Genomic DNA, 17556 nt, shown 5'->3' with positions numbered 1-17556 from the left:
AGAAAGCAGAGAGAGCATAAACACTGAGGTTCTGGTTAGCAGAGCCTCAGTGATACAGTTAGGCACTACACAGGGAACACATACAGGGCACATACTATGAGCACTGGGGTCCTGCCTGGCAGGATCCCAGTGACACAGGGGCTAAAACAAACATACATACAGTGAAAATGGGGGTAACATGCCAGGCAAGATGGTACTTTCCTACACAGTCAACAGGGTTCGGCTTTTTGTAAACTTTGTTAACCTGCATGCAGCCTCCGACCTACTCCCCAGGGCAACGCTTTGGTCAACTGTAGTTAAGATGGGCAGTCCGCAAAATTTACTGTCAGTTCTTGTTCGACTCCATGAGGCCAACTATGCTAAAGTCAGATGGGGGAGCAGGGGCAACTCACAGATCGTATAAATATTTTGTGTGGGGTCAGACAGGGGTGTGTCTTGACCCCTACATTGTTTTCACTTTATATAAACAATGTGGTGGATCGGCTGGACCGAGGTGGCTGTGACTCTCCAAAAGTGGCAGGCAGGAGAGTGCCTGCACTATTATTTGCGGAAGGCACTCTTCTGATATCTAAATCACTTAAAGGTCTGCAGCAGCTCCTGAATACATTTAATGATTTTTGCAAAGAACGTGGGCTATAGCTTAACAGCTCTAAAACAAAAATGTTTGATACTTAACTCTGCAAAAAGCAAAAATTTGAAATGTAAGCTGTATTCCAATAACAACGCCATAGAACAAGTTTTTAATTTTGACTATTTGGGGATAAGGCTTATCCCAAACCTAGATTGGTCTTTGCAGGTCCAAAACTCCCACAGCTCCTTGCTATATCATACTTCGAGGTTGTTGAAGATTTTCCATAAAACACAATCTAAGAGAGCTGCCCCGGGAATTGAGATTTACAATGTGAAGGCTTTGGGAGCTGATTTGAATGTGTCCGAAGTTTGGGACCACATTAAGTGTATTACTCTTTCAGTCATAGAAAATAGATTCATTAGGTCCCTTTTCACACTACCTACGAGTACACTTTGGACTCCGCTGTATCTTGATTTGGATTTCAGGAAAATCTCTAGGATTTTAGGCCAATGCTATACTGGCACAGACTCTGGGCATCCCCTGCTTTAGAAGCATCTAGGGAACCTTTAAGAGTTTTACTGACCTTTATCAGGCACCCCAAAATATCATGGCTATTGTATGTTAGAGGCACACTTTTGAAGCAGGTGTGGGTGAGGCCTAAAGAATCCAACTTCATCACTAAAACTGAAATCAAGTTGGCATACTAGGAGCATGTATCTGCAGAAACCGTCCATAATAGCAGAGGCTGTTTATATAATGAAAAGTTCGATGGCATCTGTCGCTGTAGATACGCATGTTCTGCAATAGCTCGCCATCTGGTGTTGGGCCGGAGTGTTACAAGTTGTTTTTCTTCGAAGAAGTCTTTCGAGTCACGAGACCGAGTGACTCCTCCTTTTGTCTCCATTGCGCATGGGCGTCGACTCTATCCTCGATTGTTTTTTTTCCGCCATCGGGTTCGGACGTGTTCCTGTCGCTCCGAGTTTCGGAACGAAAAATTAGCTAATTTCGGAAGATTTTCGTCGGTATTGTTGCGTTCGGGATCGGCGTACTTAGATTCAACACCGCATCGAAGATCGAAGAGCTCCGGTGCCCTTCGGGGTAGTTTTTCGATCCTCCGTCGGGGCCTGGTCGGCCCGACCGCGTGCTGAAGAACGCCGATGGAACGGACCCCGTTCCGTTTCTGCCCCAAATGCCACAATAAATACCCCTACACAGACCAACACTTGGTCTGCAACCTGTGCCTGTCACCTGAGCACAGCGAAGACACCTGCGAGGCCTGTCGTGCGTTCCGGTCCCGAAAAACACTCCGAGACCGTCGAGCCAGAAGACTTCAGATGGCGTCCGCACCGACAGCCCACCGAGAGTTCGAGGAACAAGAAGAGGAAGGTACCTTCTCGATCCAAGACTCCGACTCCGAAGGATTCGACGATACACAAATCGTGAGTAAAACGTCGAAAACCACACAGAGACACATTTACAAGGCCCAGGGGACGCCACTGCCATCCGGCCATGGCTCCACCCATAAATTCGGTGACCGACCGTCGGCACCGAAAAAGGCCCAAACAGTGCCGAGATCGTCCGACTCCGGTCGAGACACCGGCACGCAGCCTTCTCGGGACCGAGAAAGTGCTGGAGACAAGCCTCGACACCGAGATGCCGGTGTGGACACGGCTCGACGCCGAGACAGCGGCACCGAAACAGATCGACGCCGAGAGGTTTCGGCCCCGAAAAGGAAAAAAGTCACCTCAGAGCCGAAAAAACACGCAGACAAAGTTTCGATGCCGAAACAAACTGCAAGCGACCCAGCTTCAGGCTCTTATACAGAAGAGCACTCGCTAACCTCCCAAATGCAGAAGCATAAGTTTGAGGAAGAGCTACAAGCAACTGATGTGGACCATACGCAAAAGCGTATCTTCATTCAGCAGGGGACAGGAAAAATAAGCACCCTTCCCCCCATTAGGAGAAAGAGAAGGTTGGAGTTCCAGACGGAACAAACACCACAACCAAAAGTGGTGAAAAGAGTTACACCACCACCCTCTCCTCCGCCCGTGATTAACGTTTCACCAGCACAAACTCCATCACACTCCCCAGCTCACACCACCATGAGCCAGGGTGACCAAGATCAGGACGCATGGGACCTATACGACGCCCCAGTGTCAGATAACAGTCCGGAGACATACCCTACAAAGCCATCTCCACCAGAAGACAGCACCGCGTACTCTCAAGTGGTGGCTAGAGCAGCACAATTTCACCACGTAAGCCTCCACTCAGAACAGGTCGAGGATGATTTCTTATTCAACACACTCTCCTCCACCCACAGCTCATACCAAAGCCTGCCTATGCTCCCTGGTATGCTCCGGCACGCAAAAGACATCTTTAAGGAGCCGGTTAAAAGTAGGGCAATCACACCAAGGGTAGAAAAAAAGTATAAGCCGCCTCCTACGGACCCGGTTTTCATCACTACACAGCTGCCACCAGACTCTGTCGTTGTAGGAGCAGCTAGGAAAAGGGCCAACTCTCACACATCTGGAGATGCACCACCCCCAGATAAAGAAAGCCGCAAGTTCGATGCAGCTGGTAAAAGAGTCGCAGCACAAGCTGCAAACCAGTGGCGCATAGCGAACTCCCAGGCACTACTTGCGCGCTATGACAGAGCCCACTGGGACGAGATGCAACATCTCATTGAACATCTGCCCAAGGACTTACAAAATAGGGCAAAACAAGTGGTTGAGGAGGGACAGGCCATCTCCAACAACCAGATCCGCTCCTCCATGGACGCTGCAGATACAGCTGCACGGACAATTAATACATCTGTAACTATCAGAAGGCATGCATGGCTCCGAACGTCTGGATTTAAACCAGAGATTCAACAAGCAGTTCTCAATATGCCTTTTAATGAAAAAGAACTGTTCGGTCCAGAAGTGGACACAGCGATTGAGAAACTCAAAAAAGATACGGACACTGCCAAAGCCATGGGCGCACTCTACTCCCCGCAGAGCAGAGGGAATTACAGCACATTCCGTAAAACGCCCTTTCGAGGGGGGTTTCGGGGTCAAAGCACACAAGCCAGCACCTCACAAGCCACACCGTCCAGTTACCAGGGACAGTATAGAGGAGGTTTTCGGGGACAATATAGAGGAGGGCAATTCCCTAGAAATAGAGGAAGATTTCAAAGCCCAAAAACCCCTACTACTAAACAGTGACTCACATGTCACTCACCCCCTCCACACAACACCAGTGGGGGGAAGAATAGGTCATTATTACAAAGCATGGGAGAAAATCACTACAGACACTTGGGTTCTAGCAATTATCCAACATGGTTATTGCATAGAATTTCTACAATTCCCTCCAAACATACCACCAAAAGCACAAAATTTAACAACACACCATTCCAATCTCCTGGAGATAGAAGTGCAGGCACTATTGCAAAAGAATGCAATCGAATTAGTGCCAAACACACAAATAAACACAGGGGTTTACTCACTGTACTTTCTGATACCAAAGAAGGACAAAACGCTGAGACCAATCCTAGACCTCAGAGTAGTGAACACTTTCATCAAATCAGACCACTTCCACATGGTCACACTACAAGAAGTATTGCCATTGCTAAAACTACACGACTACATGGCAACTTTAGACCTCAAGGATGCTTATTTCCATATACCAATACACCCATCGCACAGGAAATACCTAAGGTTTGTATTCAAAGGAATACATTACCAATTCAAGGTACTGCCTTTCGGATTAACAACCGCACCAAGAGTCTTTACCAAATGTCTAGCGGTAGTCGCTGCACACATAAGAAGGCAGCAAATACATGTGTTCCCATATTTAGACGACTGGCTAATCAAGGCCCATTCGTTCATACAGTGCTCAAATCACACAAATCAGATCATACAAACCCTCTTCAAACTCGGGTTCACCGTCAACTTTACAAAATCCAACATTCTGCCGCGCAAGGTACAACAATACCTAGGAGCCATAATAGACACATCGAAGGGAGTAGCCACTCCAAGTCCACAAAGAATTCTAAATTTCAACACCATCATACAACGCATGTATCCAACACAAAAGATACAGGCAAAGATGGTATTACAACTCCTAGGCATGATGTCTTCATGCATAGCCATTGTCCCAAACGCAAGACTGCACATGAGGCCCTTACAACAATGCCTAGCATCACAGTGGTCTCAAGCACAGGGTCACCTTCTAGATCTGGTGTTAATAGACCGCCAAACTTACCTCTCGCTTCTGTGGTGGAACAACATAAATTTAAACAAGGGGCGGCCTTTCCAAGACCCAGTGCCACAATACGTAATAACAACAGATGCTTCCATGACAGGGTGGGGAGCACACCTCGATCAACACAGCATACAAGGACAATGGAACGTACATCAAACAAAACTGCATATCAATCACCTAGAACTTCTAGCAGTTTTTCAAGCACTAAAAGCCTTCCAACCAATAATAGTTCACAAATACATTCTCGTCAAAACAGACAACATGACGACAATGTATTATCTAAACAAGCAGGGGGGGACGCACTCCACGCAGTTAAGCCTGCTAGCACAAAAAATTTGGCATTGGGCAATTCACAACCAAATTCGCCTAATAGCACAGTTTATACCAGGGATCCAAAATCAACTCGCAGACAATCTCTCACGAGATCATCAACAGGTCCACGAATGGGAAATTCACCCCCAAATTCTGAACACTTATTTCAAACTCTGGGGAACACCTCAGTTAGACTTGTTTGCGACAAGGGAGAACGCAAAATGCCAAAACTTCGCATCCAGATACCCACACAAACAATCCCAAGGCAATGCCCTATGGATGAACTGGTCAGGGATATTTGCTTACGCTTTTCCTCCTCTCCCTCTCCTTCCTTACCTGGTAAACAAACTCAGTCAAAGCAAACTCAAACTCATATTGATAGCACCAACTTGGGCAAGGCAACCCTGGTACACAACGCTGCTAGACCTATCAGTGGTACCCTGCATCAAATTGCCCAACAGGCCAGATCTGTTGACACAGCACAACCAAAAGATCAGACACCCAGATCCAGCATCGCTGAATCTAGCAATCTGGCTCCTGAAATCCTAGAATTCGGGCACTTACAACTTACCCAAGAATGTATGGAAGTCATAAAACAAGCCAGAAGGCCATCCACCAGGCACTGTTATGCAAGTAAATGGAAGAGGTTTGTTTGCTACTGCCATATTAATCAAATACAACCATTACACACAACTCCAGAACATGTAGTGGGTTACTTGCTTCACTTACAAAAATCTAACCTAGCTTTCTCTTCCATTAAAATACACCTTGCAGCAATATCTGCATACCTGCAGACTACCTATTCAACTTCCCTATATAAGATACCAGTCATTAAAGCATTCATGGAGGGCCTTAGGAGAATTATACCACCAAGAACACTACCTGTTCCTTCATGGAACCTAAATGTTGTCCTAACTAGACTTATGGGTCCACCTTTTGAACCCATGCACTCCTGCGAAATACAATTCCTAACCTGGAAGGTGGCATTTCTCATCGCCATTACTTCCCTAAGAAGAGTAAGCGAGATTCAGGCGTTTACAATACAAGAACCTTTTATACAACTACACAAAAATAAAGTCGTCCTAAGGACCAATCCTAAATTTTTGCCAAAGGTTATTTCACCGTTCCATCTAAATCAAACAGTGGAACTTCCAGTGTTCTTTCCACAGCCAGATACCGTAGCTGAAAGGGCACTACATACATTAGATGTCAAAAGAGCATTGATGTATTACATTGACAGAACAAAAAACATCAGAAAGACTAAACAACTCTTTATTGCATTTCAAAAACCTCATGCAGGAAACCCAATTTCAAAACAAGGTATAGCCAGATGGATAGTTAAATGCATCCAAATCTGCTACCTTAAAGCTAAACGACAGCTGCCCATTACACCAAGGGCACACTCAACCAGAAAGAAAGGTGCTACCATGGCCTTTCTAGGAAACATCCCAATGCATGAAATATGTAAGGCAGCCACATGGTCTACGCCTCACACATTCACCAAGCACTACTGTGTAGACGTGTTATCCGCACAACAAGCCACAGTAGGGCAAGCTGTATTAAGAACATTATTTCAGACTACTTCCACTCCTACAGGCTGATCCACCGCTTTTGGGGAAATAACTGCTTACTAGTCTATGCAGAACATGCGTATCTACAGCGACAGATGCCATCGAACTGAAAATGTCACTTACCCAGTGTACATCTGTTCGTGGCATCAGTCGCAGTAGATTCGCATGTGCCCACCCGCCTCCCCGGGAGCCTGTAGCAGTTTGGAAGTTACCTTCAATTAATTATATATGTATCATCTCAACCTTAAATAGGTGCATACTTAGTCACTCCATTGCATGGGCACTATTACTACAATTCAACTCCTACCTCACCCTCTGCGGGGAAAAACAATCGAGGATAGAGTCGACGCCCATGCGCAATGGAGACAAAAGGAGGAGTCACTCGGTCCCGTGACTCGAAAGACTTCTTCGAAGAAAAACAACTTGTAACACTCCGGCCCAACACCAGATGGCGAGCTATTGCAGAACATGCAAATCTACTGCGACTGATGCCACGAACAGATGTACACTGGGTAAGTGACATTTTCATTATTAATTTTAAAATGGTCCCTGTGTACAAAAGGGAATTGATGAAATCACACACCACCCGGCTCGGGAACTATTTTTAAAATTTAGGTATCAGCCCCTCCCTACCAGAGCTTTTTGTGCTAAGTGTGCTGACGGTTACTGCATGGGTGAAGTATGCCCAGCGTGCAGAGGGCCCCCGGAACTATACATATTATCTTACTGTTTGGCCCTGCCTAGGGTCTACTTCGGTCTAAATGGATATTGCCCTTGTTCAGGAATCTGGGCACCAGGAGACACCTGAAGGCATTCAGGATTTTAAGGACCGACTGCTCCAGGTTGGTGGTATTCAGTGTTGCGAGATATCTGGCGATCAAAATGCATCCAAGTAAGAGAAGAGGAATTGTTATATTAGTTAGGTGGAAGGGTACGGTTGGGAGTCAGAAGTTAGCCCATTACGTATTTACATTTTTAACACTTTCTCTACTTTATGATTGGTATTTAACAATGGATATAACATTTTGTGAAAATCTTAATAGTGTTACTAGTCAAACTGTTTGATACTTGAGCATATGGCGGTGGGAGAGCCTGAATGATCATTTTTATGGTTCATTTCTTTGCACAGCCTTCGGGCCTACAAAGATCTACTGTTCAGGGTCAATATGTGGGTTCAAGAAGTTTCAGAGGATCTCACACTTTAACATAATACTTGTATTAATTAAACGTTTATATTTTCAACTTTTATAGGCTATTGCTGCTTTGCACTAGAAGATCCAGAAGATCTTGTATTTTAGTAGAACATTTCCACTGGTCATATGGAAAACTGCACTTTAATCCTCATGGCTTATTGCTGCTTTGCACACACCATTGGAGTTTTAAGCCTCTAAATGCTGGGTCTTTTTTACGACTAATAGATGATTCTGATTTTGTATTCTATCCGGGGAACTTGGTCGATGTCTTGTACTGTAAAATGGTGGCCGAAGTGTACAATGTTTTGTACCTTGATGTTTTACCTTACATATGGATATTGCTTAATTTGTTTTATTGTGTTTTCTGTGTACTTGTGCGTTTATGTTCTTAATTAATTGAAGAAATAACGTTTTTTTGATGTTGGTTGGATTCTGTAAGTTATACATAGTTCTTACTGAGAGCCACTGGCGTGAATACCAGATACTAAATCAAGTTATTCACTGCAGTGAGGTAGCAACAGTACATCATCATAAATACAATGTGACTGGGCTCTAGGCAAGCCTGTCAGTGCAGAGTTGGCAATCAGCTGTGATTGAGAATAGAAAGCACAGCTTCATGCACAAGGAGGGCTAGGAAGGCACAGAGCATGGTGGTGGTTCGTGGCTGGAGGCCAGGTATTATTTTTATATACTTGGTCAAGAGAAAAAAGGTGGTGTGGATGGGTAGCATGATACTAGATTTTTTTTTAATGAAGAGAGTAGGGGCTTAAGATGGTGTGGGTAGTTGGCAGGATACCAGGTAATATTTTTTTCTGTGGAAAGGTGTGATGGCCAGAGGGAATTGTGGGTATGTGACAGGGCACCAGGCGTCATAAGTGGCTGAGGCAGGTGAGGCCATGCTTGGTGTGACTTCCCAATAACTCCTTGAGCCCTGCTTAGCGATTGAAAGGAGAGGCAGGTGATTTTTGGGTGGGGACATCAATAACAAAATTAGTAATGAGATGAGTAAGAAGTGACTAAAGGCTGTTTTTCACCTCAGGGTTCTTCGTGACATCATAGAGCTCATGTTGTCTATTTAGTGTTACTCAGAATGCCTTGGTGAAAAATATCCCCGTTGTTCACTGCTAGCCTTCTATTATTCTGTATGTCAGAAGTAGAAGGATCTTCTTGGTAATAAACTCACATACAACATATTTTTGCTGATGATATTCTTTCTACTGTGTACATTTTCATGAAGTGATCTTGCATGAAAGTTTTCAAATAGGTTTTGACTTGATCTCATAAGGGCTGTACAATTAACATCTTCAGATCAACAATATTTATACTCTTAAGTGTGAGACTGTTTCTCAGGGTTTACTAGCATAGGGAATTAGCTACCTTCTGTTGCCAGCACCAAAAGTAATGATGTTACAAAAGGTGTCAGAGTGTAGCCGACACCGTTGCGGAATGTGTCATAAATTGGCATTATTTTTCTTCAGTGTCCACTGCGAAACGTGGAGTGGTCACAAGTATTTTAGCATGATGACAAGAAACTACTGTATAGGCAGATCGACCATTGAAATGACAAGAACTCAGTAGGCTTATTCAGGGCCATACACCCCAAAGATGTGAAGATTTTTAAAAACATTCAGATGTGTCTTCACTTCCCAGTTGTACAGGGGTTGTAAATAATGGGACTGTAGTTCTGATTTGCTAAAACGTGGTCAACTCTATAAGTGGTTCTTGAAGTGAGTGTGGACGAAAGCTTATGATCCAAAATGAATGTGTCTTTTTCCTACATTTGAAGATAGATAGGTTAATTCAAAAACTGAAATTTCCATTAGTCTTTTTCACATGAAAATGTTTTTGGGTTGTGATGGTGGTATCCAAAGAGGCAAACCTCGAGGATGGACTTCCTGTTTTAATACTTCACTGACCATTTTCACCTCTCACCTCAAAGTTGATACTATTCCTTTTCTTGGTCAACAGTACCTGTCAAATATTACTGCCCCAACATTTGCACCTTACTACCCAAGGAAAGTGAGCTTGTATGTTCATGATAACTAACTGAGTTGTATTTAATGCTTTCAGATCTGATGCAACGTGGAAACTCGAGAATCCTCCAGCAAGGCCCCACATAGAAGGATCAAGTAGGGTTGTCTCTGCCACACAAAACAGTCAACGGGTTACAACTATGACAACAAGGATAGCTGCACGCGTCGAGGGGGGCTGCCACAGCAATGGGAGTATCTTCTGCACTATTCTTTGATTTGGGCATCATTTCTTAACTAGTGCCAATGTGCATCACTAAACTGGACAAATGTGACCTTACCTTCTCTGTATGGCTGAGAGACTAGCAGTACACAATGTACATAGAAAATATGATGGTACACACCAGTAATCATGGATGCATTCGAGGCACAAGTGATAGGACTGACAAAAGAATTGCAAACATGCTGCAAATTTAAAAAAGTATCAATCTTTTTACAAAAATATCCACCTGTGGAACAGAAAACTAGTTCACGTTGCTTAACAGTCAGCCGAGTGTTTATTTGCAGCTAGTCATTTGCCACAGCACAACTTGTTTTCTTGGTCACCAATCAATGCTACTGCCTTCAACTTGAAACAATCTTGAAGTACATAACAGATTTCAAACTGTGCACTTTTGAGAAATCCCAAGGAATCTGTGGCACATTCTTGATTGGTGCTTCTTCTCATATCCAGGAAAGGTCCACTGCCAAAGACGAACTCTGTGCCCATTGCTCTGTTTGAGCCATTGCTTGTCAAGCCCATGCACTCCCATTTAGGACTGTGTATTACTTTTGTTGAATCAGTTAATTTCTTTATCCACATAACAGAAACATGAACAAACTAGGTAAAGCTCTTTTCAGTCCGTGATTTACCGATGTTTTAAGTGCTTTACGGGAGAACTCAATTTTTCTCTCTGCAAGGTAATACTTCGATTAATCCCCAAACAGTTGGAACTAGTTACTAATATCATTCCCGCTTGGCAGTGATGAATGAAGAAAATGCTCTAAATCGAAGCACTGGGCAGAGGTTTGTAATTCACCATCAGGTGCCCACTCCATGACCAGAATCTTCTCAAATAGCCCACCAGTGACCTTTGTATTCCAATTTGACCGTCCAAGACTGTTAGCAGCAGCCATGTTAAATCGGTAAATGGCCATTTCATTACTCGATTTTGTGGTATTTCAATACCAGCTTGAAAGGCAGAAGTCAACATTGTAGTTAATTGACAGCATATTTCAAGGGAACCATTTATCATGCAGTGTGGCATCATGGTAATTACGTTTTTTTAATTTTAATGACAAATATTTTGTTTTGAGGCTAAGAAGGTCAACTATGACTTACATTAGAATTACAGTTTTGGACCGGTTTCGAAGATACATTTATTATTTTTTGGAATTATACGAACGAAATGTGCTGAATATTTTTATTAGTTAACTGTGGAGCAAGTGAGGGTGTCAAAAAGTGTTACCACATTATGCACATTTACATGAGCCCTTTACAGTCCGTGGTTAGGATACTGTCTTTTTTGCAATGAAGCAGCCACTGGTTTACAGACAGTCACTTGGCCTTCTACCTTTGCTTTTGCCGAAAGGGAAGCCCAATCTGCAAAAAAAAAGAAATAGAAAAAAATGTAAACAAATGTTTTTTTCACTTTCGTTTTTAAGCTGATTGGGGCTGATCGGCCAAAAAAGTAGAAACATATATCTTTACTCTTTTGTCTAACTTTTTGGGACGATTGGGCTTCCCTTTCACCAGAAGCATGCAGAAGATCCCGGACAGCAGCAGTTTACGAACCAGCAGGTAGAGGCTGAGGGAGTGCCATGGAAGAATGGAGACTTCTCCTGCTCCTCCAACGCTTCCCAGGGCCATAGCACACAAGAAGGGCATTGAGAGCCTGCAGCACAGACCGCTCCATTTGTGCTCCTCCAACATTCAGGGTGCTGCAGACATATTCTACTTATGACCAATGAATGGTCAAAAATGAGAGGCAGGTGCAAGGTATGGGGATCAGAGAATGCCATCTGTTGTTCAGTTATAGACTTCTGTTAACTCTGCAAGGATAACTCGCGTTGTGAGGGATTCTGTCATCCAGAAAGGGATTCACTTTAAAAAGATGGGCTCACAGTGACATAAAGGTAACAAAGATTGAATAAAATGTGTTTATCCTGATATTTGGGGTGGCGAGATCTGGAAAAAGGGCTATCTAATTTTGAATCACAGTTATTCCTAAGTGATATATTTAGTATGGACACCTGCATCTTTCTGGGACTGCCAGGTCTTGCTGTCATCGTTTTCTGAGAGGACATGGAAAAAGAGGGACAAATTAGGGGAGCCAGGTATAATACGTAGGCTTATCCCTGTCTCAGAGCATTAAACTTTGAAGCACTGAGGGGTATATTTAAGAAACGTGGCACTGCACACAGTGCACCACCACTTTTCTTGCGTCTTTTAGTGCCCCCCCTACTGCCACCATGTGTGCGCCGTATTTAAAATACGGCGCACCATGGGGCATTGTAGGGAGCAATAGCGTAATGGTTTTTTTTAACGCTATTGATGTACTCTGCAGGAGTAGTGCCAAAATATTTGCGCTACTTCTGCAGAGTACATAGGGGCCCATTGTATGGAATGGCATGTCCCTATTTAACCCCTGCTCTGAGCAGGCATTTAAAGTGCCGGAAAAAATGACGCAAGGAAATCTGTTAGATTTCCTTGCACCATTCCCCCCCCCCCAAACAGGGGAACGCCCCTTTTGCATACATTATGCTTGATGCATGCATAATGTAGCGCAAAGAGTTACAAAGTGGGGCAGTGCGTGCATTGCACCACTTTGTAAATATGGCGTGACGTTTTTGGCCTTCTAACGATGATGTGGCGTTAGAATGTCGCTAGGGATTCTTAAATAAGCCCCTTTATTTCACATTTTAACTCCCAGCAGTCACAACTATGCATGAAGTAGGGACTGCATGAGCATGGTCTCTTTACCACCAGTCAGTGATAATATCAGCTAGTCCAGGGTCTAACCTGAGAATCCTCAAGTGACTGAGGGTTGATATGTGGCCCAAGCTGTAAGTCCCTCTTGCTGCCCTGCACAGTGCGATCATGAGCTGTACTGCTGCAAATGCATTTATTGACTAGGCAAGTGGAACTGAAAAGCTGCAGTGCAGAATGTGTTGTGAACACCTACAGAAAAGGAGCCCAAAGCCTTAAATGCAGCACTAGCTGGACCTCACAATAGCCAGTTAATAATTTTTACCAGTAGAGAATTGACCGATGATTAAATCTCCACCTTAGTGGGAAGAGCATTTGAGCTCCATGGTATGTTTTGTTCCACCAACACCAATGTCAGTGTAGAAGCTTTTTGAAGACCCCTGCAGCACCAACAACTGGCTTATGTACTGGGGCTTGAAAAATACATTTAATGTAGAAATAACTTGAAAGCTTGAGAACAGTGAGTGTTCCCAGAGATGAATATTTGCACGCACTGCTGGAGTGCAACAACTTGCTTATTTCAGCTTTTTTTCCTCTCTGCAATTAAACCTATCCATGTTTTGCACTGTGCCTCAGCATACGGTGCTTCACTTGACTTTGTTAACCCATATGGAGTAAGAATAAATGAGATGCTTTAGGACACTTAATACTGTTGATGGGCCTGGGCCACAAATCTACCATAATAACAGTGATTCAATATTCTACATATAATATCTGCACATCAGGTCTGTGAAGCTGCTGACAGGCCAGGGTACAGGTAGATTGATGATGCGCTTTTTCCTCCTCATAGCTGCTTATCGGTTTTCCTGCTTTCCTATGCCTGGATCAATTGGGCAGGCTTTGAAGGAGACAGGTCACAGACTTGATGTAAACTGTAACGGAAGGAAAGCTTTTTTGTGGTCCAAAAGGTATCACTAAGCTTCACCTTGACTAACATTTTGCAACTAGCCGCGAACAACATAGCAGCTTCCCCAGAGAGAATGCATGATGTACAACAAACAAACAAAACAACAATACAGTTAACAAACAAACATACCAACAATACAGTTAAAGAAATAAATAACTGAAAGATACAGAATAATCTTAATTGAAACAATAAAAATGTAAAAAAGAAAACGTTCTCAAGAATGAAGAGTAATAGATAAACAGTCCATAAACAATAAATCAAGAAAATAATTAGATCAATAAGAATAAGGACAGTGTTAGTTTATTAGAAATCATACAGTTATGGAAAGACTTGGCAGGGTTCCTAGTTGTGTGAAATGTAGTGTGATATTTACGCCCCTGCCCTCCTGTCTGCCAGAGCTAATGACAACAGGGTCTTTTAAAATTTCAGAGGAACACAGGTACTGTAAGGAGTGTAGACATACTTCATATTGGGGGATTTGGGGAAATAACATGGAGGATTCTGTGTTTCCTTTCAGATTCTTTTATGGTTTCCTCAAGCCCCATCACGATTGCTAAAGTTACTTGCAAGGAGGTCCTACCTGCCCACTCTAAGGCCAGACAGTGGCCTTGGGGTAAAGTTAGGTTAACATCCAAATGCACAAGGTTGGACTAGGCTTGGTGTTTTTGTTTATGGTCAGTGACTTTATGTGAACAGAAACTTTATTAGGGCAGAGCAAAGATTCTCCAAGCAGGTCCAACTGTGAAACTGTTTCCACAGAAAACTTCAGGACTTCTGTCTTGTTATGCCGAGCCATTAGCTAAACTCTGGAGATCTGTTGTGAAAGCTCTTGCTGGCTGGGACAAAGTAGTTTCCAGTGATCAACACCCACTGCTTAGATATTAAGTGTTATTTTCATCATCCCTTAGTTGGTTATTTTGTTGTAGTGCTTCAGAAACTGAGTTTGAGTCAGTGGCTTTTTATACTCCTTGCTTGATGCTTCACTAAGGCCCTGATTTACAAAGAGCTTATGAAGCTATGGAGGAGGCTCTGCTGTCATTTTGGAGTCGCCGCAAATGTGGCGGAACCTCTGTAGTGAGAAAGTGTAGGTTGGAGATCCCGCCACGAGTGCAGAGATCCCGCTAAGACAGCAGAGCCTCGGCCACGACTGTAGAGCCTCTGTCACGATTGAAGAGCCTCCCCCCCTTCTGCAAAGTCTCTTTGTGAATTAGGCCCAAAGTGTTTTTTTCCCAATTTAATAAGCTCAGAACAGGACAAGAATATTCTTTCTTGAATTTACTGAGGCTGCCATTCAGTCAGAAGAATGCTCATGAGTCGCCTCAGTCTTCTACCACTTAAGAGATATTTATTTTCTGCTGCAAAAGGCAAAACCAGGCAAAATGGAACATTGTATGTAATACAACGTGTACTGTAGTTTTATCTTGCTGGTTTCTTTTGTGCAGTGTTTTAGTAAACCCTGCCATCCTGTAATAAGTTGTAGCTGCTCCCCGCAATTACCGCAGTCAACGCATTCTACCTAGTTAATTGGGAAGTCTCCAAAGGGTGAACAGCTCATTCTGATTCAAGGACCTTCTCAACTCGTAAGAGTATAGGCTTCCCGTGTTCAAGATCCCCAACCAGGTAACTAAACTGCCTATGTTAGGTTGGGTATGTTTAGCTAACTATCAGATATGGAAACATGGGCTATAAGCAGTCAAGGTTTTCTTCTCAGTAGAAGTTGTGGAGTCTTGGGATGTTAATTTGTGACAATTTTATACTGGTAGGCACCCCTAGTCAATCTTAACAGCTCCCCTATCACTTTCTTCACAGTGTATTAATGCTTTTGTTACATGAGAGTGCTGTGTTGAAGAGGAAGTCTCCCTAGACGTGGGCTAGTAGAATTCAACTTTGTGTAAGACATTTGTAGCAAGAAAGAACTCTTCACAAATTTTAGAATTGTCCCTCTGTAGTCAGCCTGCACCTCTCAACTACAAAGTGTTCTATCATTTCTTCTGTCAGACCTACCAGCTCGTGCCATGGAGAAGGAACTAAAGAAGCTCGGAAGAAGCCAAAATTGAATAGTCCAGATGTTAGAGAGCCATTCATACATAGCTGACAGAGACTGGAAAGCTAAGGGTCTGATTTAGATATTGGCAGGCGTGTTACTCTTTCACTACGGTGACAGATATCCCGTCTGCCGAAATCTAAATCCCATTATATCCTATGGGATGTAGATTTTGGTGGACAGGATATCCATCACCGGTTGGCACCTGGTCAGGAAAGTGATTTGCATGAGAGAATTGAAGTTCTCTCCTGTGAGATTTTATGTACCCTTTAATTCACTCAGACAAGACATTTTAAAATGTGTCGTTCTCTCATATCTCAAAAATGCTAATTGAATTTTGTTTTTAGAATGCAGTGTTTCAGGCAAAACTATAGAAACACTGTGTGTGTGTATATGTATATATATATATATATATATATATATATATATATATATATATATATATATATATATATAATAATTGATGGCATGTGTAGCTGTAGAGACACATGCTATGCATATATTCCGCCATCTAGTGTTGGGCCCGGAGTGTTACAAGTTGTTTTTCTTCGAAGAAGTATTTTTTCGAATCATGGGATCGAGTGACTCCTTCTCTCGGTAATAGTGCGCATGGGCATTGACTCCTTTGTTAGATAGTTTGTTTGCCGATGTCGGGTTCGGACGTGTTTCCTCTCGCTCCGAGACTTTCGGTTCAGAAAATGTATATTAACTTTTTTCTACAGTGGGTATTGTTTTGATCATGTTTCCATCTGTAATTGAGCTGATAGTACAGTGGAAACAAGAAAATGCCCTTTCAGGTGCGAGCGCCCTCCTTGGGCCTGTTCAGGCCTACCACGCCATACCCTGATGGATCGGACTCCATTCCGATTCTGTCCTCGATGCCACGTGAAATTCCCTTACACCGATCAACATGTGGTATGTAATCGTTGCCTTTCTCCTGAACATCAAGAGGAAGATTGTGCAGCTTGTCGGTCTTTCCGGTCGAAAAAGACACTGCGTGACCGGAGAGCCAGGAGACTCGAGATGGCATCGAAGCATACAGAGTCCACCGACACTTTAGAGGAAAAGCAGGCACAGACGGCTGTTTCGATTTAGGCTCACTGCCAAAAGACCTATTAAGGCCTTGGGTGCACCACTGCCAGAAAGCCATGGTTCCACCCGAAAGAAAATTATCGGTGACCGACCTTCGGGTTCGGCGCCGAAAAAGGCCAAGTCACCACATCAACAGGCCACACCTGTTTCGATGCCGGAGTCGATCAAACACATTAAAAGCTCCACATCCGAGCCGAGCCGACGTCCAAACTCTTCGCAGTCGAAAATTCAACATCCGTCTTTGGAGCTGAAATCACAGGCTGTATCTTAAGGACCAAGAAAATTAGGTACCATTTCGAGCCCAAAAAAATCCTTATATACAGAGGAGACAGGAATTACGAGTCGATTAAAACATAGTTCAAAGACAATTACTGAACTATCCTCCAAAGGAGTTAAAACATCTGAATATCATTCAGAGGACTCTGATATCCAGCCAATTCCTGGAGATTATGCACAGTAAACAAAGAAGGATACATATCCATACGGAGACGGGGAAAATTATTGCTTCACCTCCTCCACAAACCAAGAGAAAGCTGGTGTTTCAAGAGACTCTTGATACTGCTCCACCACCAGCAAAGATATTTAAAACAAAGGAAACCATCACCTTTACAGCTTTCTCCACTACA

The 17556-nt window shown here is 43.4% G+C and overlaps 1 protein-coding gene across 1 annotated transcript in view; it reads left to right on the top strand.

Annotated features, from left to right (window-relative positions):
- Positions 1 to 11280, top strand: part of FBXO10 (F-box protein 10) — a 554003-nt gene extending 542723 nt beyond the window's left edge. Inside the window, exon 11 of the mRNA XM_069235699.1 lies at positions 9960 to 11280. Within this exon, the coding sequence (XP_069091800.1) occupies positions 9960 to 10137 (178 nt within the window). The 3' untranslated portion in view covers positions 10138 to 11280. The remainder of the gene's footprint in view (positions 1 to 9959) is intronic.
- The last annotated feature ends 6276 nt before the right edge of the window (positions 11281 to 17556 follow it).

This window comes from Pleurodeles waltl, chromosome 1_2 (genome assembly GCF_031143425.1).
Source record: "Pleurodeles waltl isolate 20211129_DDA chromosome 1_2, aPleWal1.hap1.20221129, whole genome shotgun sequence".
Lineage (NCBI taxonomy): Eukaryota > Metazoa > Chordata > Amphibia > Caudata > Salamandridae > Pleurodeles > Pleurodeles waltl.
The sequence above is the reverse complement of the archived record's forward strand: the minus strand, read 5'-3'. Positions and strand labels throughout refer to the sequence as shown.